At 36.5% G+C, this 24,433-nt stretch overlaps 2 protein-coding genes across 4 annotated transcripts in view; one reads left to right on the top strand and one right to left on the bottom strand.

Annotated features, from left to right (window-relative positions):
- Positions 1-14,038: 14,038 nt before the first annotated feature.
- aldh3b1 (aldehyde dehydrogenase 3 family, member B1) lies at positions 14,039-19,668 on the top strand (the record flags this gene model as incomplete). 3 transcript variants are annotated; one of them, XM_079382183.1, is made up of 10 exons in its annotated part: positions 14,039-14,088; positions 14,975-15,147; positions 15,228-15,338; positions 15,536-15,656; positions 16,299-16,384; positions 16,508-16,589; positions 16,681-17,073; positions 17,968-18,134; positions 18,217-18,316; positions 18,400-19,668. In XM_079382183.1, 9 exons carry the CDS (start codon positions 14,986-14,988, stop codon positions 18,597-18,599), a joined length of 1,422 nt encoding a protein of 473 aa, XP_079238309.1. In that variant the 3' UTR covers positions 18,600-19,668. The 3 variants fall into 3 exon arrangements, with proteins under 3 accessions (XP_079238309.1, XP_079238310.1, XP_079238308.1); XM_079382184.1 differs by lacking the exon at positions 14,039-14,088 and adding an exon at positions 14,336-14,530 and having other exon boundaries at positions 18,400-19,144; XM_079382182.1 differs by lacking the exon at positions 14,039-14,088 and having other exon boundaries at positions 14,962-15,147; positions 18,400-19,144.
- The window catches only part of LOC306847959 (ATP-dependent Clp protease proteolytic subunit, mitochondrial-like), a 14,059-nt gene continuing 9,106 nt past the window's right edge, over positions 19,481-24,433 (bottom strand). The window contains exons 3-8 of the mRNA XM_079382223.1: positions 24,261-24,362; positions 22,350-22,421; positions 22,152-22,248; positions 20,969-21,156; positions 20,787-20,892; positions 19,481-20,664 (exon numbers count right to left, since the gene is read on the bottom strand). Coding sequence (XP_079238349.1) covers positions 20,438-20,664; positions 20,787-20,892; positions 20,969-21,156; positions 22,152-22,248; positions 22,350-22,421; positions 24,261-24,362 — 792 coding nt within the window. The 3' untranslated portion in view covers positions 19,481-20,437. The remainder of the gene's footprint in view (positions 20,665-20,786; positions 20,893-20,968; positions 21,157-22,151; positions 22,249-22,349; positions 22,422-24,260; positions 24,363-24,433) is intronic.

Genomic DNA, 24,433 nt, shown 5'->3' with positions numbered 1-24,433 from the left:
ATGACTCCAATCCACTCCAGAGCTTTTCCTGCAGGCTGACGAATCCAGCCTGTATCCTCACTTGTAACTGAATAGGAGACTTTACAGTTGATAGTGAGAGTGGCATCAGGACGGACAGTCAGAGACTCAGGCTGAGTGAGTTCATATGAATCAATACCTGTATCAAATCAAATAATACTTGTTAATAAGAGAGCATAACATTTAAAAACTGTTAACATGCTTTTTAGCAACAAAATGATGTATCACACAGAAAGTAGACTAAACTTACAGGATATCACTGCCAGAAGCAACACTAAAGATGAAGAGATCATGGTTTGTTTCACAGCACAGTTTGAATGAACTGAAGCGATTCTTCTCTCCCTCTAGTGATCAGATGAATGTATAAACTGACTCATGCCTGCTGTTTAAATATGCAACAGGAGATTTACATAATCATACAGAGCTACTAATCAAATCTACATGCTACAAAAAATATTCATGTTAGGGTTCATATCATTTATTGCTCTAATTAGAGACTTAAAGACATGTTTTGTTTAGATCACTATTTCCATATTTTCTAATTCTTTTTGAGGGCTTGACATAACTGATATACTGTATTGATAAATATTTTTTGACAGAAACAATAGTTCAATAAGCATGTTTCTCTTCTACCTGCATCATTAATATAGCAAACCTGTGCACTGGAAAAAAAATATCTTTAAATATGATTCATATTTGATTCATATGCAGTTTTATTCCTATGAGGATTTTTTTGTACTTTCATTCAAGATGTTTTATATCAGAACTGCTTGTGGGTTATCACTGTGTTCATTTTTGTGCATCTTAAGACACTGTTGTGTCCTTCATTGTCATACTCTCTCCTTATAGAGTTATTTTGCTCCTGTAAGAGTCTCTGGTAACTTAAAAATCTGGGCTTGTATTCATGAAAAATCTTAGTGCTAAGAGTTGCTCCTAGTAACAAAATTCTAAGAAAATCTTAGAAATGTGGGCGTTTCCTCTTAAAATTAAAGAAAATATCCTAGTAAAGAAAAAAGTAATTCAGAAAGCATCTTAACCCTTAAAAGACGTCTTAAGGTCCAAAATTGCTAGGAGTACGGACGAGGACTTTTAAGGGGCTTAAGAGTTTCTTTAGCAGTGGGGAAAATGGACGAAGCATGAAGAGGGAGAAGAAATGCGTTGCACACAATGCATGACAGTGAGTTAATAAGACGCTACACATTAGATCGTGCAGGGATCATGTTTGTGACCGATCTTATTAGAGGCATGCTAACATCTCAGACACTACGCTAAAATGCCATAGCGCCAGAAATGGACGTAATCACTACATTAACATATTTGGCAACTGGAAAAATGCAAGATTTGGGTCTGTTACAGAACTTATTAGGCTATGTCTCTGTTCATTTCCTATAAAACACGGTAAGTATGACAGAATTAAAGCGTTTTAGTTCTAAAACTAGGTCCTAAATCTGTGAAACGTTAGGAGTAGTGAAGAGGACTCCTAAGTCACTAAGACCAAGCCAAAAACTATCCTAAAATGGCTGTTGCTGGCAATCTGCCTCAGAATCTAAACATTTTAGAAACATTTGATGATAATGAGCCTTTAAAATGGTATCATCTTTAAGGTTTGGAGGTTATCCCAACTCAAACTTTTCCTTTCATTATATTCTTTTCATTAACCAGTTGGGCAAGAAGTAACAGTTATTGTGTCCAGTTTGGTTTTCTTTTACGTTTGCATGTCTTACTCTTAACCATGATTATTCTACTCTGTTAATTAAAAGGCGGTTTATATGCATCCACTACAAGAAGCATACATGTAAGAGACTGACAATTAGCTGAACATATATTTGTTTAAGTGATACTTAGCCTGCGTGTTAAAATCATTATTTGAATGTGGCAATTAACATTATTTTTTAAACCTTTATTTGGATATGGCAACATAATATCGTGCTCTACAATATTTCTATGGATAAATCTCTGACAGGGACCCCTCTCCTATCAGCCAATCACTGTGTGCAAAGTTAATAAGCATGCTGAAATCATCCATAGCAACGAGGTCAACCTCACCCTTACTCTTAGCTTAAGACTTCTCTCTATTCCTTTTTGTCTCAGCAGCTTTGTGAATAGGTTTTAAGAGAAAACTCTAAGCTAAGATTTTTAGTTTGTCACAGTAACATGTATAGCCACTACCACAAATCTACACATCAAAAGACGCATGTTGTGTTGAAGGAGTCAGACATGCCTTTGTGCTGTATAATGTTTGAGCTTTTATAGTGAACTTCACTGCAGAAACTTCACTGCATACCATCCAGCGATAGTATATAATCTCATTAGGCTGCATTTTATAGATTTTCTTTATTCTCTGCTGCCACCTGTTGACTTTGAGTAACAAGAGAAAAAACAGCCAGTGTGGTTTTTGTTCAGCCGTACAAGACCTTTGTGTCACTGTGCTTGCTTTGCACAATAATACATGGCTGAGTCTTCTGCTGTCAGGCCTGTTACTTTCAGATACACCATACTCTTTGAATTATCTCTGGTGATTTCAATTCGACTTTTGAAGGATTCAGAGAAGTCATGGCTATTGCCATGACTATAAACACGTCCCATCCACACAAGAGGTTTTCCAGCTTGTTGTCTGATCCAGTGCATGCTACAGCAGTCAAAGCTGAACCCAGATCCTCTACAGGACAGAGTCAGAGTTTCTCCAGGCTTTTTCACAGCTGTGCTTTCAATAGACTCCATATTTTGACATTTTACACCTGAAAAGAACATTAAAAAGACTGATTTCATTTGGAATCTATTTACACTCAAACTGATAATAGACATGTAGAAAAACTCACGTTGTAGGCTGAATGAGAGCAGCAGTAAACAGAGTGCACTCTTCATCTTGAGAGTGGTGATGTAACACTTCAGATCCAATCAGCAGCACATAAATACTAAACAAATGTTCAGGATTGCTTTGATTTGCATTGGGAGGGTCACAATGTGCAATCATGACTGAAGGGACAAACTATTAACTATTCAAAACCCTTTTATTTGTTTTGGGGTTTTTTTAGATTGCCAACTAAACATTATAAATATATTAAATACATTTATTTTTATTATAATGTTGTTTTTGTACGTGGTGGCTGTTGGTGTCTGTCACTGTGTGTGTTTGGCACAATAATACACAGCTGTGTCTTCAGCTCGCATATTCTTTCCTTGCAGTGTTATTGTGTTACTGGAAGTGTCTCTGGTGATACTGAACTTGCTTTTCAGGGAATTCTTGTAGTATAAGACTCCATTACTCCAGATCCATCCAATCCACTCCAGAGCTTTTCCTGCAGGCTGACGAATCCAGCCTGTACCATAGCCAGTAACTGAATAGGAGACTTTACAGTTGATAGTGAGAGTGGCATCAGGACGGACAGTCAGAGACTCAGGCTGAGTGAGTTCATATGAATCAATACCTGTTGAAAAAAATAAAAGAAATACAAAAGGGCATTCAGATCAGTAATTATTAACAAGCTTCATATAAATCTTCAAGAAAATTGTTAAAAATTGATGTTCCCAAAAGAAATACCTTACTGTTTACACTTACCAGAAGTAAGCCTAAGAAAAATGTACATTTACATTTACAAGGGACTTACAAATGAGGACATAAGAAGCAATCAAAATCAACAAAAGAGCAACAATATGCAAGTGCTATGACAAGTCTTGGTTAGCCTAAAGACCTTTCCACACTGAGCGTGAACATTCGCGCACCGAAAATGCTAATGTTTTTTTTTTTTTTTTTTTTTATCCGGTCCGACGAATCTTTTGAGTTTCGCAAAGCGAAAACACGGGCCGTCCAATAAGATTTGAGCATTACATCACATGACCAAAGCAACTGCTGTTACCCAAAAGGTTGACGCTAAAAGCTCAGAAGACTGTACTGAGCACGAGCGTAAAAAACACAGAAATAGAGGACTTTTTCCGTAAGAGAGAAGAGAGAATTCCGGGTTCTTGTTGTTGTTCTTGTCTATTCTCACACGTTCTTTATACAGAATAACTTATTAATTACCTACTGAATTATGTGATCTGAAGAGCACCGTCCATTTTCTTCCACAAGCGCGAGTGTTTATGAGTCAGACCTTGTTCATCTAGTGAAGTGAGTGAAGTGACATAAGGCCAAGTATGGTGACCCATACTCGGAATTCGTGCTCTGCATTTAATCCATCCAACGTGCACACACTGCATTTAACCCATCCAACGTGTTCACAGCAGAATCGAAATCCATTTTAGATCACAATCGGAAGTTATTACAAGTACTCGATGATGATTTAAAGTGGGTTTTGAGCAAAAACATTAATGATTACATGCATTTTCACCTAGTGTGCAGGCGTAAATTAGCAGAAGGCGAACAGTCGTTTCGTGCTCGGTGTGAAAACAACATTCGTGGGCGATTCGCCTCTCTTTATCGCATCGCGCTCAGTGTAGAAAGGCCTTAAGGATTCATGACATGTCTTTTAGGAAGCATAATTTGCTAATAGGTTGTTTGCGCATGACGTCATTAATAATGCACACATGAGCATTATCCGATCGGCTCCTCTCGACCACAGATGCAGGTTTACAAGCCACTTTTCCCTCCTTATGAACAACACATTTTCATACACGATAAAATCTCCTTGTGTTTTCTTGGTTTGACTGATTTGAGCATTCATAAACTACGCAAAACACAGGCATCTTGAGTTTCTGCTACTGATTCCTATGGAGAAAATATTACTTCTTGCCCTCCAGCTGCATTTCACGCATCATCAGAATCACGTGTTTGCAAACAACCTATAGGTTTGTCTTGAATACTGTTCTTAGTTCTTTAGCTCAGCGTACAAACCCTTAGCTGTCCAGGAATGTCTCCAAAATTCGACCTAAAGGCCAAGAATTCCGTAGTGAAGTACTGTCGATAATGAGAACAATGTCGCCAGTTTTACAGTTTTGTTTGGTTTTGTCTTCTGCCTTTTCTGCAATAATGGGAGGTACTCTCTAGTCCATCGTTTCCAGAAAAGATTGCAGATGTACTGTACTTGTTTCCATCTTCTTCTGGAATAGAGGTCATCCTTCTGAAAAATCCCGGGAGGCAAAATAGGAACTCCTTTCATCTGAACCAAGTGATTAGGGGTTAAAGGGTTAGTTCATCCAAAAATGAAAATTCTGTCATTAATTACTCACCCTCATGTCGTTCCAAACCCTTAAGACCTCCGTTTATCTTCGGAACACAAGTTAAGATATTTTTGATGCATCCCGTGAGCTCTCTGACCCTCCTATAGACAGCAAGTGTCCTTACACAATCAAGGTCCAGAAAAGTAGCAAGGAGATCTTTAAAATAACCCATGTGACATCAGGGGTTCAACCGCAATTTTACAAAGCTACGAGAATACTTTTTGTGCGCAAAAGAAAAAAAAAAAGACTTTATTCAACATTTTTATTCGTCTCCTCCGCGTCACCCTATAGTGCCATTTTGGGGAATATCCGCTGGACATAAACAGTGTAACAGAGTAAACAGCGTATACAGCATATGCTGTTCTGTGTCGCCTTGACCCCTTGACCCCTTCTACACATAAATCTTCTAAGAGCACAAATACAGGAATCTGTGTTCAGTGAAAAGGCCATTTCAAAATGAGCAGCTCTACTATTAAAACAGGTAAATATTACTCCATATCTTTTGTTATGAGCTCTCCCCCTCTTCACCTCAATGAATACAGGAATCAGCATCTCCAAGATGCTTCCAGAAACCTACCTGCAAAGCTACAGTACTGTTAAACGTTTTAGGCACTTGTGTAAAAATGCTGTAAAAGGAGAATGCTCTCAAAAATACTGTCATAAATAGATTTTCTTTATCAGTTAACTTCTATTAACTAAATTAAGTCCACATTTGGTGTGACCATCCTTTGCGTTTAAAGCAGCTTTTGCCCTAGGTGCACTTGCGCATAGACTTTGCAGGTAGTTTTCTTGAAGCATCTTGGAGACGTTGCCACAGTTCTTCTATTTAGTCTGTCTCAGTTTGTTCTGTTTCTTCATGTCATTCCAGACAGACTGATGATGATGAGATCTGGGCCCGTATTCACAAAACATCTTAAGGCTAAAAGTAGCTCATAACTCGCCGACAAACCCTTAAAAATAGTGAGCGTCTATATTTAGGACTCCTACATTTTTGCTCTAAGAGTTTTAGCGCTAAATCTAGATCCTAAATCTGTGAAACGTTAGGATTAGTGAAGAGGACTCCTAAGTCACTAAGACCAAGCCACAAACTATCCCAAAATGGCTGTTGCTGGCAATCTGCCTCTGAACGTAAACATTTGATGATAATGACCTTTTAAAAAGGTATCACCTTTGGTTTGGAGGTTACCCCAACTCCAAATTTTCCTTTGATTATATTCTTGTTTTCATTTACCATTTGGGCAAGAAGTTACAGCTGTTCTTGCATCCAGTTTGTTTTTTTTCGTTTGCATGTATTACTATCAGCCATGATTATTCTACTCTGTTAATTAAAAGACTATATGCATATCTGATAATTGTTTTTGAGAAGCATACATGTAAGAGGCTGACAATAAGCTGAACACATACTTGTTTAATTAATGATACTTATCCTGCATTTTTAAATCTTTATTTGAATGTGGCAATTAACTTTTTTACTTTTATTTGAATATGGCAACATTGTGCTCTACAATATTTCTATGAATGAATCTCTGACAGAGACTATCAGCCAATCACTGTGTGCATAGATAGTAAGCATGCTGACATCCATAGCAACGAGGTCAACCCCGCCCTTATTCTTATCTTAAGACTTCTTTCTATTCCTTAGTAAAAGTTTGTCTCGGCAGCTTTGTGAATAGGTTTTCAGAGAAAACTCTTAGCTAAAAACTTTTACTGCTATTTAGGAGAACTCTTGTGCTAAGATAAAATGTTTCGTGAATACGGGCCCAGATGTCTGTGTGGAGCACTGGCTGTTGTCAGACTCCTTGTGCAAACAAAAATCTCACTGGATTATTACAACTGAATGAAATTGTAATTTCAATTCAACAAAATGAATGTTTGGAAATGTAAACTGATATTTCGTACTGACACACTACTGCAAAAGATAGAAATAACTGACTTCAAACCATTTCTTATCTGGTGAAAATGTATTATTTTGGCCACCTGTGTGTGTGTGTGTGTGTAGCATTGTAGTATTTCATGATAACATACTTGGTGCTACAGAAAAGAGCAGCAACAGTATCCTCACAGTCATGATGTTTAACGAGTTCGTTTGTCCATATAATTATTAGGAAATAGAGTAAACTTCTTTGGCTTGCTGTCCACTGATGAGGGGCTTGATGAAGCAGCTTCAACTTGAGCTCTGATATACCCCCCAGGGACTTGATATAAGGTGATTACAAAGGGCAAGGTACCTAAGAAGAAGGTGGAGATTGGGGAGGTGGAGGGATGCTGGAACAGCTGAGACTGGAGAGAGGTAAGCAGCTGCTTATATACTCTGGCTGTTGATTTAAAGATTAGATGGGCTCGCTCTTCCCTAACTTACGTTTAGGAACTTTCTTTTATTTTTGCTCTTAACTGTGCACTAGCTATGCAGCATATTTAGCCTGTGTATGTGCACATCCATAAATAAGGAGGAGTCATGAAAGATTTGCATCATGGAAATCCTCTGTCTTCATAAACATGTACTGTGATTTAATCTTTTTCTTCATGCATTTATAGTCATCCGTGCAGACAACTGCAGCATATTTCATAAAGAAAACTGCACAGCATGGACAAAGGCCGTATGTATGAGGTTTACATATTTTGCCTTTTTTTGTCTCTATGTAAGACAAGTATAAGAACAAGTACACAATGTTTTACCACATTATAGGAGCATGACATGCTTTCCCATAATGCTGATTTAAGGCTCTCATGAAGGGGTTACAGTGCTATATTTCAGTTTAGTAGCATAAATATATTGTATTGGGCTATGAAAAATAAATATTACAAACTTACTGTCAGGTCTGGTAGAGCGTCTGTGTTTCTGGAAGAGACAATGGTCATTTTAATTCTGCTTTTCAGTATGTCACCTCTATCATACAACCATCCAACACAGCATTATAGAGCAGCCTGTTATGCAGTGAACGCATCTCAGAAAAGATGATTTTAATGGCCAGAAAACATTTTACGCGTAATAATGGCATTAATAATTTTTATAAGTCATAACATTGTTGTATAACAAATGTCTGTATGAGCCATTAAAGGGATAGTAAACTATAAACATCAAAATTATCTCATCATTTACATTTACATCCTTATAAAACTGTATGTACAGTATGTATGTGTTTTTCAACTGTTTTGATCCATATAATAAAATGTCAGTATATCCAAAACAACAATGGATATCACTGGCCTAATTAAACAAAAATATTGAGACATTTTTAACAATATATTATTTTGTTCACGTTTAATACCTGTATGACTTTATTATGATAAATCTGTAGTAAAGATGAATATTTATAAGTAGAGATAGATTACATGTTATGTCTTAAAACAATGAAAATATACCCAAAACTTCCATTTTAAATCTTCAAACATTATTTGAGTTTTGTTATAAAACACATCACAGGTTTCACTGTAGACCGCGGCTGTGGCTTGTCTGCTAATTGGCCCTAATCTAGGTTTCCTGCTCTTTGGGCTTTATGTAAGTCATGTATAAAAATACACAGGAAGTGTTTATCAGATTGTATGAGCCATATGTGGTACATCTACCTGTCACTAAACCTGAGGAATACTTCTGTTCATTAAAGTCAGACAATGGAAGATTTTCAGATTGAAATTCCAGAAATTGAAGTTCCAGAAGGGGACTTTTGTGATGTGGAGATTATGAATTAGAGATGAAGGATGATAATGGGGAGGGCATAGAAGATGAAGATATTGTGACTAAAAAGACCATCTTGTCCAAAAGCTGGAAATCCAAAACACCAAATCCAGTACAACCGCCAAATGCAGCAAAACTTCCAAGGTCCTCGCAAAGTCCAAGTAAAAGTGAAAGACCTTCTGTTCTGTGTTCACCATCACCTTCTGCAACTGCCTGTTTTGCTACAAATACTAACACACTGTAAGCAACGGCTCAAGTCAAACCTGACAGAGAAACTGACTTTTTGACTCAGAGAGCCATATACTTGCCATATATTATGATCAAATTGCAATTCGATTGTTGTGTAAAAAAAAAATTGTTTTTATATTCACAGGCAATAAATAGGAAGTATAGGAGAGATGTCAAAGGAGCAAAGAAATTCAGCCGCCGTGCTCGGGCTGCCAATATTTGTGCCATCATTATGACCCTCATCACTATAATTGTTGTTTCTGTTGTCACTGCAATTGTTAATAATTACCATAGAATATGTTATTTCATTTAAATTTCATTTTAGATCCAGCCATTACAATGAAATATCAACAGGTTTTGCTGTTGATATTTCATTGTAATGGCTGGATCTAAAAATGTAAAGTTTTAAAGTTTTTAGTTAAATTTAAAAAAGTTAGTTTTGCATCAAAATGTATTATTTTCTTGTTATTGTTTGCTGCTTGTTATTAAACATTGCTTTCAACTGTACATCTTTGTCTTTTCATTGTATATACACACATAAATAAAGCTTATATAGCTTTCATGCATTTAAAGGTGCAAAACTAGTACACTTTGAATTAGAGTGTTTGTGAAGTGAAGAGGAATCTTGATTGTGAATAGAGTGTCTCAAGTTTTGAGAAGTCTAAACCTATTCTGTGACTGTAGTCACTGTGTAGTTTCTGTGAGTTTGTGAGTCATGTGAGTCACAAATTCTTGTGTTCCACTGCAACCTACTGACACAGATGTGAACTGCAGTTTGAAACTAAAAGTGTGTCTAAACCAGTTTTTGTATCATTGCTACATATGTTAGTGTCACTGTGATTCTCTTGCACATAAATACACAGCTGAGTCCTCTTCTGTCAGTCCAGACAGTTTCAGATACATCATGCTTTTCGAATCATCTCTGCTGATTTCAAGCCTCCCCTTAACAGATTCTGCCTTGTATCCACTTCCATCACTGTAGCCCAGACCCATCCACACAAGAGGTTTTCCAGCTTGTTGTCTGATCCAGTGCATAGCACAGCAGTCAAAGCTGAACCCAGATCCTCTACAGGACAGAGTCAGAGTTTCTCCAGGCTTTTTCACAACTGTGTTTTCAATGGACTCCATACGTTGACATTGTAGGCCTGTAAAGAGAAAGTAGGAGAATTTTTAGAAGAAAAAAAAAATCTATCTATCTATACACACACATTTTATTAACTCACAGTTTAGGTTGAATAAAATTAGCAATAAATGTATATTCTCCATCTTCTGAGTGTTATATGACTCTACAGCTTCACTCAGCTCAGCAGGATATAAATACTTGGAGCCTGTCATAGATTCTTTTGAATATGCATAATGAGGAAATGATGGAAGATCACTGAGATGATCTTTTACACTTACATAGAGGATAACCAGAATCCAGTGTTTGTAGGGCTTATTAACATTGATTACATATTTTAATGTTTGATTAGTATTAAATATTTATATATACGGTATATATTTAGTTGGGTTTTTTTTATTCATGTAAATGACCAAACCTATAATATAAAGTATAATGTTTGTGAAATTAACTTTATCTCATGACATTTTTTTCTAGAATGTCTGATTAAATGTTGAGAAGGTGTTTAAAAGAAAATATCTAGTGATTGTGTGAGTCACTGTGTAAGGGGAAGTCGTGGCCTAATGGTTAGAGAGTCGGATTTGTAATCCAAAAGGTTGCGGGTTCGAGTCCGGCCGGCAGGAATTGTAGGTGGGGGGAGTGAATGTCCAGCGCTCTCTCCATCCTCAATACCACGACTGAGGTGCCCTTGAGCAAGGCACCGAACCCCAAACTGCTCCCTGGGCGCCGCAGCATAAATGGCTGCCCACTGCTCCGGGTGTGTGTTCACGGTGTGTGTGTGTGTTCACTGCTGTGTGTGTGCACGTTGGATGGGTTAAATGCAGAGCACAAATTCCGAGTATGGGTCACCATACTTGGCTGAATGTCACTTCACACTTCACTTCACACGTCACACGTTGTGGCCTTTACTTGTTGGATTGTACTGCAACCTACTGTCACAGATGAGAACTGTAGTTTTACAACTGTAGTTTGTACAAACCTGTTTTTGTATCATTTGCACACAGGTTTGTGACACAGTGCTTGTCTTGCACAGAAATACACAGCTGAGTCCTCTTCTGTCAGTCCAGACAGTTTCAGATACACCATGTTTTTTTGAATTGTCTCTAGTCATTTCTATTCGCCCCTCAAAACTTTTGGCATAGTCTTGTCCTTGTCCGCTACCCCAAACTCGACCCATCCACACCAGTGCTTTTCCAGGTTTCTGTCTGACCCAGTGCATGTCGTGGTTTCCAAAAGTAAATCCCGATCCTCTACAGGAAAGACTCAGAGTATCTCCAGGCTTTACCACTGATACAGAAGAAATGGACTCCAAATTCTGACCTCTCACTCCTATTGAAAAATAAAATAGAAATCAGAACATAACATCAGGTAGAGTGAATATTTACTGTTACAGTTTGAGATGGTGTAAGGTTGCACATTATGACACACTTGTAAAGGCCAGTAAAAGCAGAAGGTGAAGCAGGTTGTTGCACATCTTTGATTCAGTGAAGTGACCTCATATGAGATCCAGTGGAGAAGGACCGAACACATATATGTTTGACAGATGGAGGGTGGTGACGTCATACTGATTTAAGACAAAAGGGATGTTTCAAAATATTCAAACAGGCTAATTTGTTCAATTATATCAATACTGGGTGTAGTTCAAATCAAGACGTCTGTTGTAGTTATTGGTTATTGACCAACATTTCAATAATTCTATTTACATTCTAAATATGCATTTATGAGTAATAACAACATGATTTCACACAGTATAATTTGAGATACCACAATAAATTACTATTTAAGGTTTATTTTATTTATTTATTTTTGTAAAAAATAAGCTTAATAATGTAGACCTAAGTATATAATTTCAAAAGATTACCTCTATCTGGTCTTTAAATGTTCAAATGTGGTAGAAATTTAAACTTTAATCAGATTTGATTGAAATGATATACTCATTCATCATATTAACTTATAACATCCAACCTATTAAAGTATGAAAATATCAAAATGTATAACTACTTAACATATATTAATATCATATCGTAAAATGATTTTAATGTGAAAATGCACCTGCATGAGAAGGCATATCGTTTCATGAACACAGAGCAGCTGTATGAAAGAAACAAATGTCAGCCCACTCGAAGGATGAAAATGAAAATTCCCTGGGGCAGGTCCTGAAACCGTTTACACCCAAGAGAATATATAGCCAAAGCTTATTACAGCTCACTGAAACACCCTTAAAACTAGTGAAACTTTCAAGCGTTAAACCGCCTTGTTTTGTTAGTCAAAACATTAACAGCTGTGCCATGCACCTGTGCATTAGCTTTTTTCTTTTCCTGTCAACGTTGTGTTTTGGGTTTATTTTAATTAGTGCATATTTTCATAAAATAATACACATTAAAATTTGTAACAAAAACAATAAAATCATAAATTTTGTGTTAAAAAAACAGATAAATAATTAACATAAAATGAAACAAACTGAACTTTTTAAAATGTATACCCATGCTTTTTATTACAATGCAATGCGTAAGGACATTTCTTATAGCCACTAAATGGCAAACATTAAGCCATTTAGCGTGTACACCTCAAAACAAACAAACAATACATCATTTAATTAATATCTGAATAACCTTTGTGTTATTTATATGGTTTGAAAGAATACATGGATCAAAATTCACAGAAACCGTGCAGTAATATCACATGAATCACTTCCTTCCAGGATTCACAAGATCACATTCCTGCAGACAATAAATCAATAAACCTTTTGAAATATTACTTTTGACTTACTTTTACACCCATATATCAGGGGTTTTGCATATATTAAAAAGATCTTTAAAAAATATTAATTCACCTTCCATAATTTAAAGACTTAAAAAAGTCTTAATTCAGAGCACAAAGTCTTAAATTCATAAAGTCAGGGCATTAAATGTTGCATGCATTGCAAAAAAATGAATATCTTCTCCAGTATTTTGGTTTTCAAATATACTAGACATCATTAAATGAAGATACATTTACTTGAATTGCAAGTGTAAAATGAAATCTTGAAAAACTGAACAAAATTAAGTTTCTGCTCAAAACAAGAACAATGGGGTGCATAGAAACATCCCTCTTAATGAAGTTGACATTTATGAACACAATGGCAAATGTTTGTTCTTGTTTTGTTTTTTATCACAAATTATTATCAATTGATTTTTATCACTGATTAAATATCACGTTGATTGTATCTTGGTTTAAGACGTTTGCACTGATTTTTTTTAAGTAAAGAAGATTGTTAACTTTTATTATATCTTTATATTTAAAGTTATATAATATATTTATAGTATATTATATAACTTTAAAGCGTTGCTAATACAACTCATTGTGTGCTCTCTAGACATTTGCATTTAGAGAACATGCTGACATAGCATGTGTTCCCTTCAATTTATTCCTTCAGTTTTCTTTACTTGGTCTTAAAAAGGTCTTTAAAACGTTTTTCATAAATCTTCGTAAAACCTGCAGAAACCCTGTATGCACAAGCCAGTTATTGCAACAGTGTTTGAGCCTCATATCTTCATCACTAGTCTTGCTTTAACTAAATTCGTCTAGAAGCTTCAGAGCCTGATAAGTGCATTATTATGTGCAAATTCAATAGGAAAATATGTCTATATTATTCAGAATTGCATAAATATACTGTGTTAGATTAAATGTCTCGTCTTCACATAAATAAATAAATAAATAAATAAATATGTCGTTTGCAGTTTTTCCTTGTTTCTGCTGCAATAAACTAAACAGCAGGTTTTTCGGGCTGCAGTATGACTAACCAAACTCGACAAACTTGAATTTTCTGAATAAAACGCGAAAACCCGGAACTAGTCTTCACTCTTCACATGTTGGCTGTACCATTAACTGGTGTTATTTTATAAGAAAGGTACGTTTATAAGATTATTCTCGTTATGTAAAGTTTGTCACACTTGGGTGATCTTGTAAAGGGCTTCTGATTTATCATGCACGTTTTATAAATAAGCGTGTTGTGTCGTTTATTTAAGCTTGTTCTCTAGTTTCCGTTTTACATTGCATTGTTGTGGCTTGGCAGTAAGCATAAAGTAAATAGCTACAACAGCTTTGAGTAATTTATTAGGCAGAGCTGAGAGACGAGCAGTGGTCAAGTGACATGTACGATACCAAAAACCTCTGCATCTCTCTCTTCCTGTGTTGATGTGCTCGTAAGAAAAAAAAAGAAATGGGATTTTAATAGAACAAAAAAACTCCTGTTGTTATGTGAGGTAGCTTGTAGCCAAAGAATCAGGAGATAAACGCAGAAATGGGGGTAGAATTAAATGGGCGAGGCTTCGTGGTCTGGAAGTTATGAGGTGCGAAGTGGCCTAAAATTAAAATGGTCCTATTTTAACACTCCACTCTGTTTTTCGCTTAGAAATCTAAGTACACCAGTGTCGTTTCATTCGTTCATTTATTTTCCCGACAGACAACCGCTGGATATCAACGGTGTTGTTTGGTTCATGTTACTTTTCTCAGCGCTGGTCAGGATGAACTAATAACAGTCGTTTGTGATTGCTGTGTAATCATGATGCAGATTTGCATTTGTGTGTGGGGGAAACACATTTAAAATATTGCACTTCACGTACAATAAATACAAATATCACTGGAGGATTTGGTTTTCAGGGCCTCATACATTGTTCCGTGGAAAAACACAGATTTCTGAGACGTCTGTTAAAAAGAGTGTTTTATCTGAAAAGCTCATGCTCTAAATATTGCGTACACACATATTTTGAGTTCCTCTGCAATGTCCAACACAGGTGTTCTCACTATGGAGGGCCAGAAACAGGTGCTGGAGAGGGTGCGGGGTGCTTTCCGCTCAGGTGTGACCCTTCCTGCCCACTTCCGGTTGACTCAGCTGGAGGCCATGATGTCACTGTTTGAAGACAATGAAACCCAGATTATAGAGGCAATGCATGAAGACCTTGCTAAGGTATGAATATGCACAAGTCGACACACAAGTACTTTTAAAAGCAACACACATGTGATGTTTCAATCTCATCTGTCCTGCAGCCCAAGTTTGAGTCAGTGCTGTCAGAGATTGAAATTGTGGTGAATGATCTTTGCTACACCATCAGCAACCTGCAAACCTGGATGCAGCCCACTTATGTGGGCACAAACCTGGTGAGATGCACACTAATATATAATTATATAAACATTATTGCACCACTAACACATGCAGCAGCTATAATAGGTACAAAATGCTCCAACGATATTATTCAACAGAAAACCTTCAAGGGTCTGGTCAATGCAGATGTGAGATTGATCTCCCTAAAAATGCTTTAATTTGTTTCCTCTCCCCCATTTCATTTGTATTCCAGGCAACAAAGTTGGATGACTGTTTTGTACGCAGGGAGCCATTAGGTGTTGTTTTGATTATTGGAGCATGGAACTATCCTCTTCAGCTAATTCTGTTACCTTTGATTGGTGCAATTGCAGCAGGTACTATCTATATCTTTTTCTGTTAGGGGTGTCATGCACCTAGTTTTTATTTTTAAGGGAGCACTCATGTAATATATGGAAAACAGAGGAATTGACTTTGCAATTAAAAACTCCACCCCAAATAAAATAAAAACAATTTGTTGTGATAAAACTTTACTTCAGGGTTTCACTGTAATAATTACTGCAGTATCTTCACACCCAATTATATGGACTACTGAATTCTGAACTGAGAACATGCATTAATAATGTCTTTACTGTTGCTATCGATTTAATCTGCAAAAACACAGATTCTCTAGCATGCTTAATTTTAACAAAGGCTTATATTTAAATAGATATATAATACATATTGTGCGCTAAAATCCTTTGGTTGTGTTTTTGATTTTGTTCAATTTTGGACCGATTACCCAAAAACCTAGTGGTTCTGCACAAATTACAAAGGCTAAAGGACATATTTGGGCTTCAAAATGGCCAAATTCACCTACTTTGGGAAACTACTAATTTTGTTCCTACAATCATCATAGAACTTAATTATCAAATATAAAGAAAAATATTTTTGTCCTTTTGGAAATCCATTGGCTCCAAAATCTGAGGAGGCTCATCTGCAATATGTTTAACTGAATCACGTCTTCTTTTTTTTATCAGGTAACTGTGCTATTCTGAAGCCATCAGAAATAAGTCGAGCAACCGAAAAGCTTCTTGCTGAACTCATTCCTAAGTACCTGTCCCAGGTAACCCTTGGGAAAGACCCATGTGATCAAACTTAGTCTCCTGGTGCTACAGTGTTTATGATAAGGTTGTAATCCTTCTCCTGTAAATGGGTTTGTTTGTGCCATGTGTCTTTTGTCTTGTAGGACTGTTATGCAGTCATTTGTGGTGGAGCAGAAGAGACCAAGACATTGCTGGAGAATAAATTTGATCATATCTTCTACACAGGTTAGAGTTTGCATTGTTATCAATGACAGATTCAAGAAAAGTTGTCACCTTCCTATATTTGCTTCAGCATCTCATGTCTTCTCTCCTCTAGGTTCGCAGTCAGTGGCTCGTTGCATCCTGCAGGCCGCAGCAGTGCATCTCACCCCAGTTACTCTGGAGCTGGGCGGAAAGTGCCCCTGTTTGATATACGGCCGGCTAGACATGAAATCTGCTGCTAAGAGGCTGGTGTGGGCCAAGTTTTTCAATACCGGGCAGAGTTGTGTGGCTCCAGACTATGTTTTATGCACTGCTGAGACGAGAGACATGCTGTTACCTTTTATAAAAGAGACTCTGGAGAGTTTCTATGGATCTGAGCCCCAACAAAGCCAAGACTTGGGCCGTATTGTGACAGACAGGCACTGGGACCGACTGGTTGAGCTGCTAAAAAAGTCTGAGGGAAAGATAGTGATAGGAGGAGAGAGTGACAAAAAGACCAAGTACATTGGTAAGTAAACAAGGTTACATATTCAATATACAGTATATACTCAAAGTTTGGGGTCAGTAAGATTTTTTTTAAAGAAATATTTGTTCAGCAAGGACACATTAAATGGATCAAAACAGTAGAGACATTTATAATGTTACGAAATATTTCTATATCAAATAAATGCTGTTAACTTAAACTTTCTATTCATCAAACAATCCTGAAAAAAATGTATCATGGTTTCCACAAATATATTAAGCAGCACAACAGTTTTCATGGATAATAATAAGAAATGTTTCTTGAGCACCAATTAAGCATATAAGAATGATTTCTGAAGGATCATGTGACACCGAAGACTGGAGTAATGGCTGCTGCAAATTAAGCTTCGCAAATCACCAGAATAAATTACATTTTAAAATATATTACAATAGAAAACAGTTATAATAAAATTGCAATAATATTTAACAGTATAATTGTTTTTTACTGTATTTTTGATCAAATAAATCTAAAAAGGTCTTTAAATTGCATTTTAAAAATATATTAAGATAGAAAACAGTTGTTTTAAATTGTACAATTTTAAATATTGTATTCTCACTATCACTTTTTAAACGATATCTCTGTATTTTTGATCAAATAAATGCAGCCTTGGTAAGGATAAGGGACTTTTTTTCAAAACATTTTTAAAAATCTTACCGACCCCACACTTTTGAACAATATAGTAGTTTAGTGCATTGTATCATACTAATATCTTACTCTTACTATTGCTGCAGTATGCATTTTCAGAATGCTTAGGTTTCTGCGTGACCTACTGAATTTCCTAAAATGTGCAGTATATATTCATATAAAAAATTAGTAGGCAGCTAAACTGGTATTGCATTCTGAGCTTTTTCTCTTTTGCTTTTTCATGAACTATCTCAGCCCCCACTGTGCTCGTGGATGTCAAGGAGTCAGATGCTTTAATGCAGGAGGAGATTTTTGGCCCCATCCTCCCCATTCTAACCATCAAGTCTCTCGATGAAGGAATCAGTTTCATCAACGAGAGGGAAAAGCCTCTGGCACTCTATGCTTTCTCTGATGAGTCTCAGGTAAGGAAGGAAAAAACAAAAGTCCTTAACATGAGTAAAGTGTGAAGTAAGAGTAAAGCGATGCATATCTCTATTTGTTAAGGTTGTGACTACAGTTCTTGAGAGGACCAGCAGTGGAGGCTTCTGTTCCAATGATGGAATAGTTCACATGAGCCTCTCTGGATTACCTTTCGGAGGAGTTGGTAATGTAACAACTGCAATGCTTTTATTTTTTAGGTGAGGTAAGGTGAAATCTGATTTATTTTTTTCTTTGTATTTGGCCCAGGTGCCAGTGGGATGGGCAACTACCACGGTCACTGGGGCTTTGAGACGTTCAGTCACAAGCGTGGCTGCATGCTGAGGAGCTGGCTGCTGGAGCGCGTCAATGTGCTGCGCTACCCCCCCTATAATGAAAGCAATCTCAGCTGGCTGCGCTGGGCCACCACCGCCAAGAAGAAGGGGTGGGTAGGATGTTCTATTATGTGAGCGCTGAGTCTGATGCTCACATGGCCAATTTTTAGATTTTTTTCAAGGAACAAAAACAATATGGCTTGGCATTCACCAAGATTTTACAGCGAGTTTGCTCAGAAACACAAACTTCATGTTTGGATTTTCAATTGATATCATTCAAAACACCACCAGAGGTCAGCATTGAGAAGTTGCTTTTGGATGCTTCTGTTTTGAGAGCAAAGAGGCCATTTACTAGCAAAGAATGAACTTATTTTAACTACCATTGTTCAAATACACTACTCAACCTTTTATGTACTTATTTGCATCTGAATAAAAAATCCAATCTTTCATAAAACGGATAATCCATACTTCTCAAACACTAAAGTGAAAAGCATTATTTTACTTAGTAAGGTAATGTAGCATCTTTACTGTTACATGTTTTGTTATATACAGTAGCTCATAATATTTTAGGGTTTTCTATTTAGTGAAAATATCAAGTAGAATTTCTAGTTTGAGTTGTATACTTGTGTCATTTTCATCTTCAAAGTTGAGTACAAAAATAAAGTCATGTTTGCCTGCAGAAAGCATAATGGGTATTTATTTATATTATTGTAAATGCATTTTTTCTTTTTATATTTAACAGCTAAAAAAAACACAGAAACTGACACGATGTTGCGTAAATTATTTTGGTATACAGTAGTTTGTAATTTTTTTTTAAGAAGTATCCTATGCTCGCAGAGTCTGGATTAATTTGGTCAAAATGCAGTGAAATAGTAAGATTCTTACCATTTTGTTTGAGTTTTCTATTTGAATGTTAAATGTTATTTATTCCATTACTGCAGTCTTCAGTGTCACATAATTCTTCAGAAAGCATTCTAATATGATGATATGCTGCTCAAGAAACATTATCAATGTTAACACTTGTGCCGTTTTATTATTGTAGATCTCATGGTACATTTTTTTTTTTCATGATTCTTTGTTGAATTGAAAGCTCCGAAGAACAGCATTTATTTGAATTAGATTTTGAAACAACATGAAAGTCTTTACTGTCACTTCTGATCAATTTAATGCATACTCGCAGAATAAATGTACATATTTCTTTTTAAAAACACAGACCCAAAAGTTTTTAACTTTAGTAAACTATTAAGATTTCATGAAAGTTACAAAGAGGTAAACTATCCTGTAACAACATTCCAAGCAACCAATCAGAATTGGGGGACAAGTTTACAGGAAATGTCAGTTTTAGCCTTACAACCAGAGTTAGGTGCTTCTACAGCCTTGTTATTCAGCTAACATTTCCCACTGATTTTAGGCATAAATTATGGGTAGGGGAAGGGACAATAATGTGGATCCAGGAACAACAAAAAAATGTTAATCCAAGAACATATCTTACTTGGCAAAATCATGGTGACCTTAAAAAGACAGGAAAACCATCCTTATTTAGCCAGTGATTTATTTGAATATTTATCTATAAAATGTCTTGCTTTAAATCATTCTGACATGAATTATATTAAACGAGGGGCACATTTACAATTCAAAAGTAAATTGTGTGACATACAACTAACACACTTCATCAAAATAATACAGACTTCAAACCATGTGCAAGTGTGTTCCAATCTAGTTTGCTTGTTTACAATGAACCTAATTCTTGCTAAAGAAATATAAGGACTGAGTCTCTTTACACTTGCATCTGTAAAGTCCAAATTCCAGTAGTCTTCAGGACTAGGCTTAGTGATACTCAATAAAAGGTACAAAAGGAAGGTCACAAGGTTCAGATATGACGTGTGAGCTGGTGACTGTCCCCTCAAACATCTGCCAAAACAGACACTGAACCAGTGACGCAGTAGTTCACTCGCTCCTGCTGGGAGTCTCTTTCAGGGCTCAGGCTTGTATGAGGAGGGAGGGTTGCTGCCGGACTGGCCTGGCTCAAAGGCTTGAGGTTGTGGGGAGGTGGATGCGCTTGCAGGACTGGTGGGCTCTTTTTGAATAAGTTCTGGCTCATCCTGCCCAGCCTGTGGTGGATGAACCAGGACCTTGTCGATGATCCCGAAATCCTGCGCTTCCATTGGGCTCATGTACCGGTCTCTCTCCATCACGCTCTCTAAGCGAGGACAACAGAATACAGAAACTTAATGTCAGGAAGTCACGAAATATGAAGTTAATTAAAAATATTTTTAAAAATGTGTTATAATATTAATGAGAGATTTCTAACAGAAAAATGACCTAAAGTCTCCAAAGGCTGGCCTGTGTGTTTGCTATAGATGTTGTTGATCTGTCTTTTAAGTTTGAGAATCTCCTCAGCCTGGATGGCAATATCTGTTGCTTGCCCCTGAAATGACAAATATTGGTGTTAAATTTGTGACAACTGCTCCCTCTTTTTCTCTTCTTTTGTCCCCCATTCTTACCCTTGCTCCTCCGGAGGGCTGGTGCACCATGATTCGGGCATTGGGCAGAGAATGCCTCATGCCTGCGGTTCCTGCGGCCAGAAGCAGACTGCCCATACTGGCGGCCTGACCCACACACCAGGTTGAGATGGGATTTAAGATGTACTGCATAGTGTCATAGATGGCAAGTCCAGCTGTAATCACACCACCTACAAGACAGAGACAAAAAATGTAGACTGCTGGCTTCAAACATTTCTGTATGGAATATCAAAACCAAAAAATGTATTGATTCACTTTTGTTTTTTTTACTTCTGTATACCAAAACTGTTTAAACATGTAAAGCCTGACGTAAGAATTGAATTATGATCATTTACAATTTTTGAAAAGGAACAGTTTATTGAACCTTTAGACAAAAATGTAAAAAGTTTATGTATTTTTTTGTTGAGTATCCTATTTGATACAACAGGCCTTTGTTTCTTATAATACAACAAAAATATGGAGCTCACACTCGAAGAGGGGAAAAAAACACCACAATTTAATTCAGAGGTCCAAGTTGAGCAAAAATATGCAATTTGGTGTAGTTACTGATCTTTATATGGCCAGTGAGATGAAAGGTTGTAATGTAAATCTGTGAGATCTTTATAACAGTATAGCAAACTAATTATATAAAATGCATATAAATATCACTATTTCTCCCAGTAATATATCCTGGTATTTATACGTATAATTTTACAATCAAAGCTCTGTAGTTTTCATTGTGGGGTCAAAACATTGCAAATATGCATGTTGTACAAATAAATATTCCTCAGATGCATTTTTAACATGATTTTTCTATAGTGCTAACAATATAACATTTATTCATACATTTACTTTATAAAAATCAGCCTATTTTAAACCTATTTTAGGCGGCTTCTTTTTTTGGTGCTTGACGAACAAAATTATGACATTGGTAAAGTTGTGAATGAAGCATTTGCAGAGCAAGTGCTGTTTTGTGTTCAGCATACAGTAGTGCATAAGTAAACATTTGCAATACTGTAAGAAAGTGAAAGTGGATTGCCATACAGGTATCAAGCAAATCTCGGATGAGCAGCAGACAATTTAAAACAGGACAGATTAAGACCAAAGACTGCCAGCTGAATAAACATAATGATCAGATCAAATCTGCCACAATCTTTTTTTATGTCAGTGCAGTAATGTTTCTCACCAGGACTGTTGATGTACATGTGAATAGGCTTGTTGTTGCTCTCAGACTGGAGAAAGAGCAGCTGAGCGATAACCAGAGAAGCTACAGAGTCATCGATCTAGATAAAGAGAGGGACAGAAAAACAAAGGAAACACCTGAAAAGGGCTTTCTGAAAATCATTTTAGACCATTTTGAGTCTTTCCTTGCATTTGAACTTACTGGACCCATAAGACAAATTATTCTCTCTCTAAGCAGCCTTGAGTAGATGTCATATGCACGCTCTCCTCGGCCCTGAAACAGAAAAGACTGTAAGTAGCTGTCAAGTTCCTGCAACACTAAGAAGCTGCACTATTGAACTATTGAATTCACAATAGGCTCTGAAAGTAACCTCTTGATACTAGATGATCAGTTTAAAGCAGGGCTGTCAAACTCAGTTCCTAGAGGGCCACAGCCCTGCAGAGTTCAGATGGAACTGATCCAGATAATCAAGTCATTAAGGCTTATTTGAAAACTACATGGTTAGTGTGTTGGAACTAAACTCTGCAGGGCTGCGGCCCTCCAGGACCTGAGTTTGACACCCCTGGTTTAAAGTAAACCCTCAAGAAAACACTGCGGTCAGGCCAGCCTCCACTTTGAAAAACACGGTCATTCTAGCCGCCACGTTATTTAGTGCGCGCATATGCTATATGCAAAACTCAGATCAAAGGAAAACTGATCTCTGGCATTCATTCAGACAGTTTATCTGTCAATGAATTAATGAATAAATTAATAAATAAAAATAATAAGTTTAAAACGGTCTGATATAAATAAATAGATCAATTAATATGAAAAAACAGTCTGATGAGAAATAAAATAAAAGTCTTTTACAACTTGCATTTAACCATTTTTTATCTGTAAATACACATAGTTATGAAAATAAAATCCCCTGTCTCCACAAAAAAACTCCCCGTTTATGCTACCTGTTCTGCCTGTGATTTTGGATGGTTCTAAAAAGGAAACTCCCTGTTTCCACAGACCAGTTTCAATTCAGATTAATAGTCCACTACCCCAGGGTGTCACTCAACCAGTTTCAAGACGATCTGATGTTGCATTACAAAATAAAAGCTCTCCAAAAACTCATATATGTTTTGTCTTTAAATGAAAAAACATGCTTTTTGAACTAATTTCAAAAAGCATGTTTTTTCATTGTGCATTCCAATTCATCTCAAACAAACTACAGTTGGGTTATTTTGATTAGGTAAAAAAAATATATAACTAACAAATACAGCTAACTGCCACAATCAAACTTGATAACATAATAAAAAAAAGTATCAAATGAATTCAATCCAAAAATATTAATAATTTGTAAGAAATCATTTTCACAGTATTTTTAAGTGCCCACGATAACAATATTGTGAATGTCCATTCTCGTTATATATTGCATTAGCGAATACTGGCACATGTTGAGTGGAAACAGGGAGTTTACTTTTTAATCTGAATTGTCAGACAAAAATGCATTTTTCTGAGTTTTTGAAGGGATTACGTGTACAATACATCTGATATGAAAGTGGTCTGTGGAAACAGGGAGTTTAATTTCTGTTGCAACCTGAACCAATAGACAAAACAGCATATTTATTTTAGAGGACGTTTATTTTGAAATGACATCAGTTAAAACGGTTGGAGTTCACCCTGGGGTGGTGAACTATTAATCTGAATTGAAACTGGTCTGTGGAAACAGGGAGTTTCCTTTTTAGAGCCATCTCAAATCAAAGACAAAACTGGTCATGTATGAGTTTTTGGAGGGCTTTTATTTTGTAATGCAACACCAGATCCTCTTGAAACTGGTTGAGAGACACCCTGGGGCAGTGGATTATTAATCTAAATTAAAAGTGGTGTGTGGAAACAGGGTTTTTTGTGGAGACAGGGGTTTTTATTTTTATATCGATGTGTAGTTACAGATAAAAAATGGTTAAAGGGAAGTTTTTAATTTTGTTATTTCTCATCGGACTGTTTTTTCATATTAATTGGTCTATTTGTTTATTTATAGCAGACCATTTTAAACTTATTATTTTTATTCATTAATTCATTCATTGACAGAGAAACTGTCTAAAGTGGAGGCTGGTCTGACCGCAGTGAGAAACGTGCTCTTACCGTCTGCTCCACAACTATTGGTATGAGTGGACTTCTCCATGGCGCACTCTGATGAATGGACGAACTGACTCTGAGAGCAGAAACACCGCTTTGTAAGACCCTCTATAAAAACAACAGTCATGAGGATGATGAGCAGTGGTCGAAAACACACTCAGCATTATGTATCCAAGGTC

Source organism: Barbus barbus (assembly GCF_936440315.1).
Source record: "Barbus barbus genome assembly, chromosome: 3".
NCBI classification, from domain to species: Eukaryota; Metazoa; Chordata; class Actinopteri; order Cypriniformes; family Cyprinidae; genus Barbus; species Barbus barbus.
This window is presented reverse-complemented; position numbering and strand designations above follow the sequence as displayed.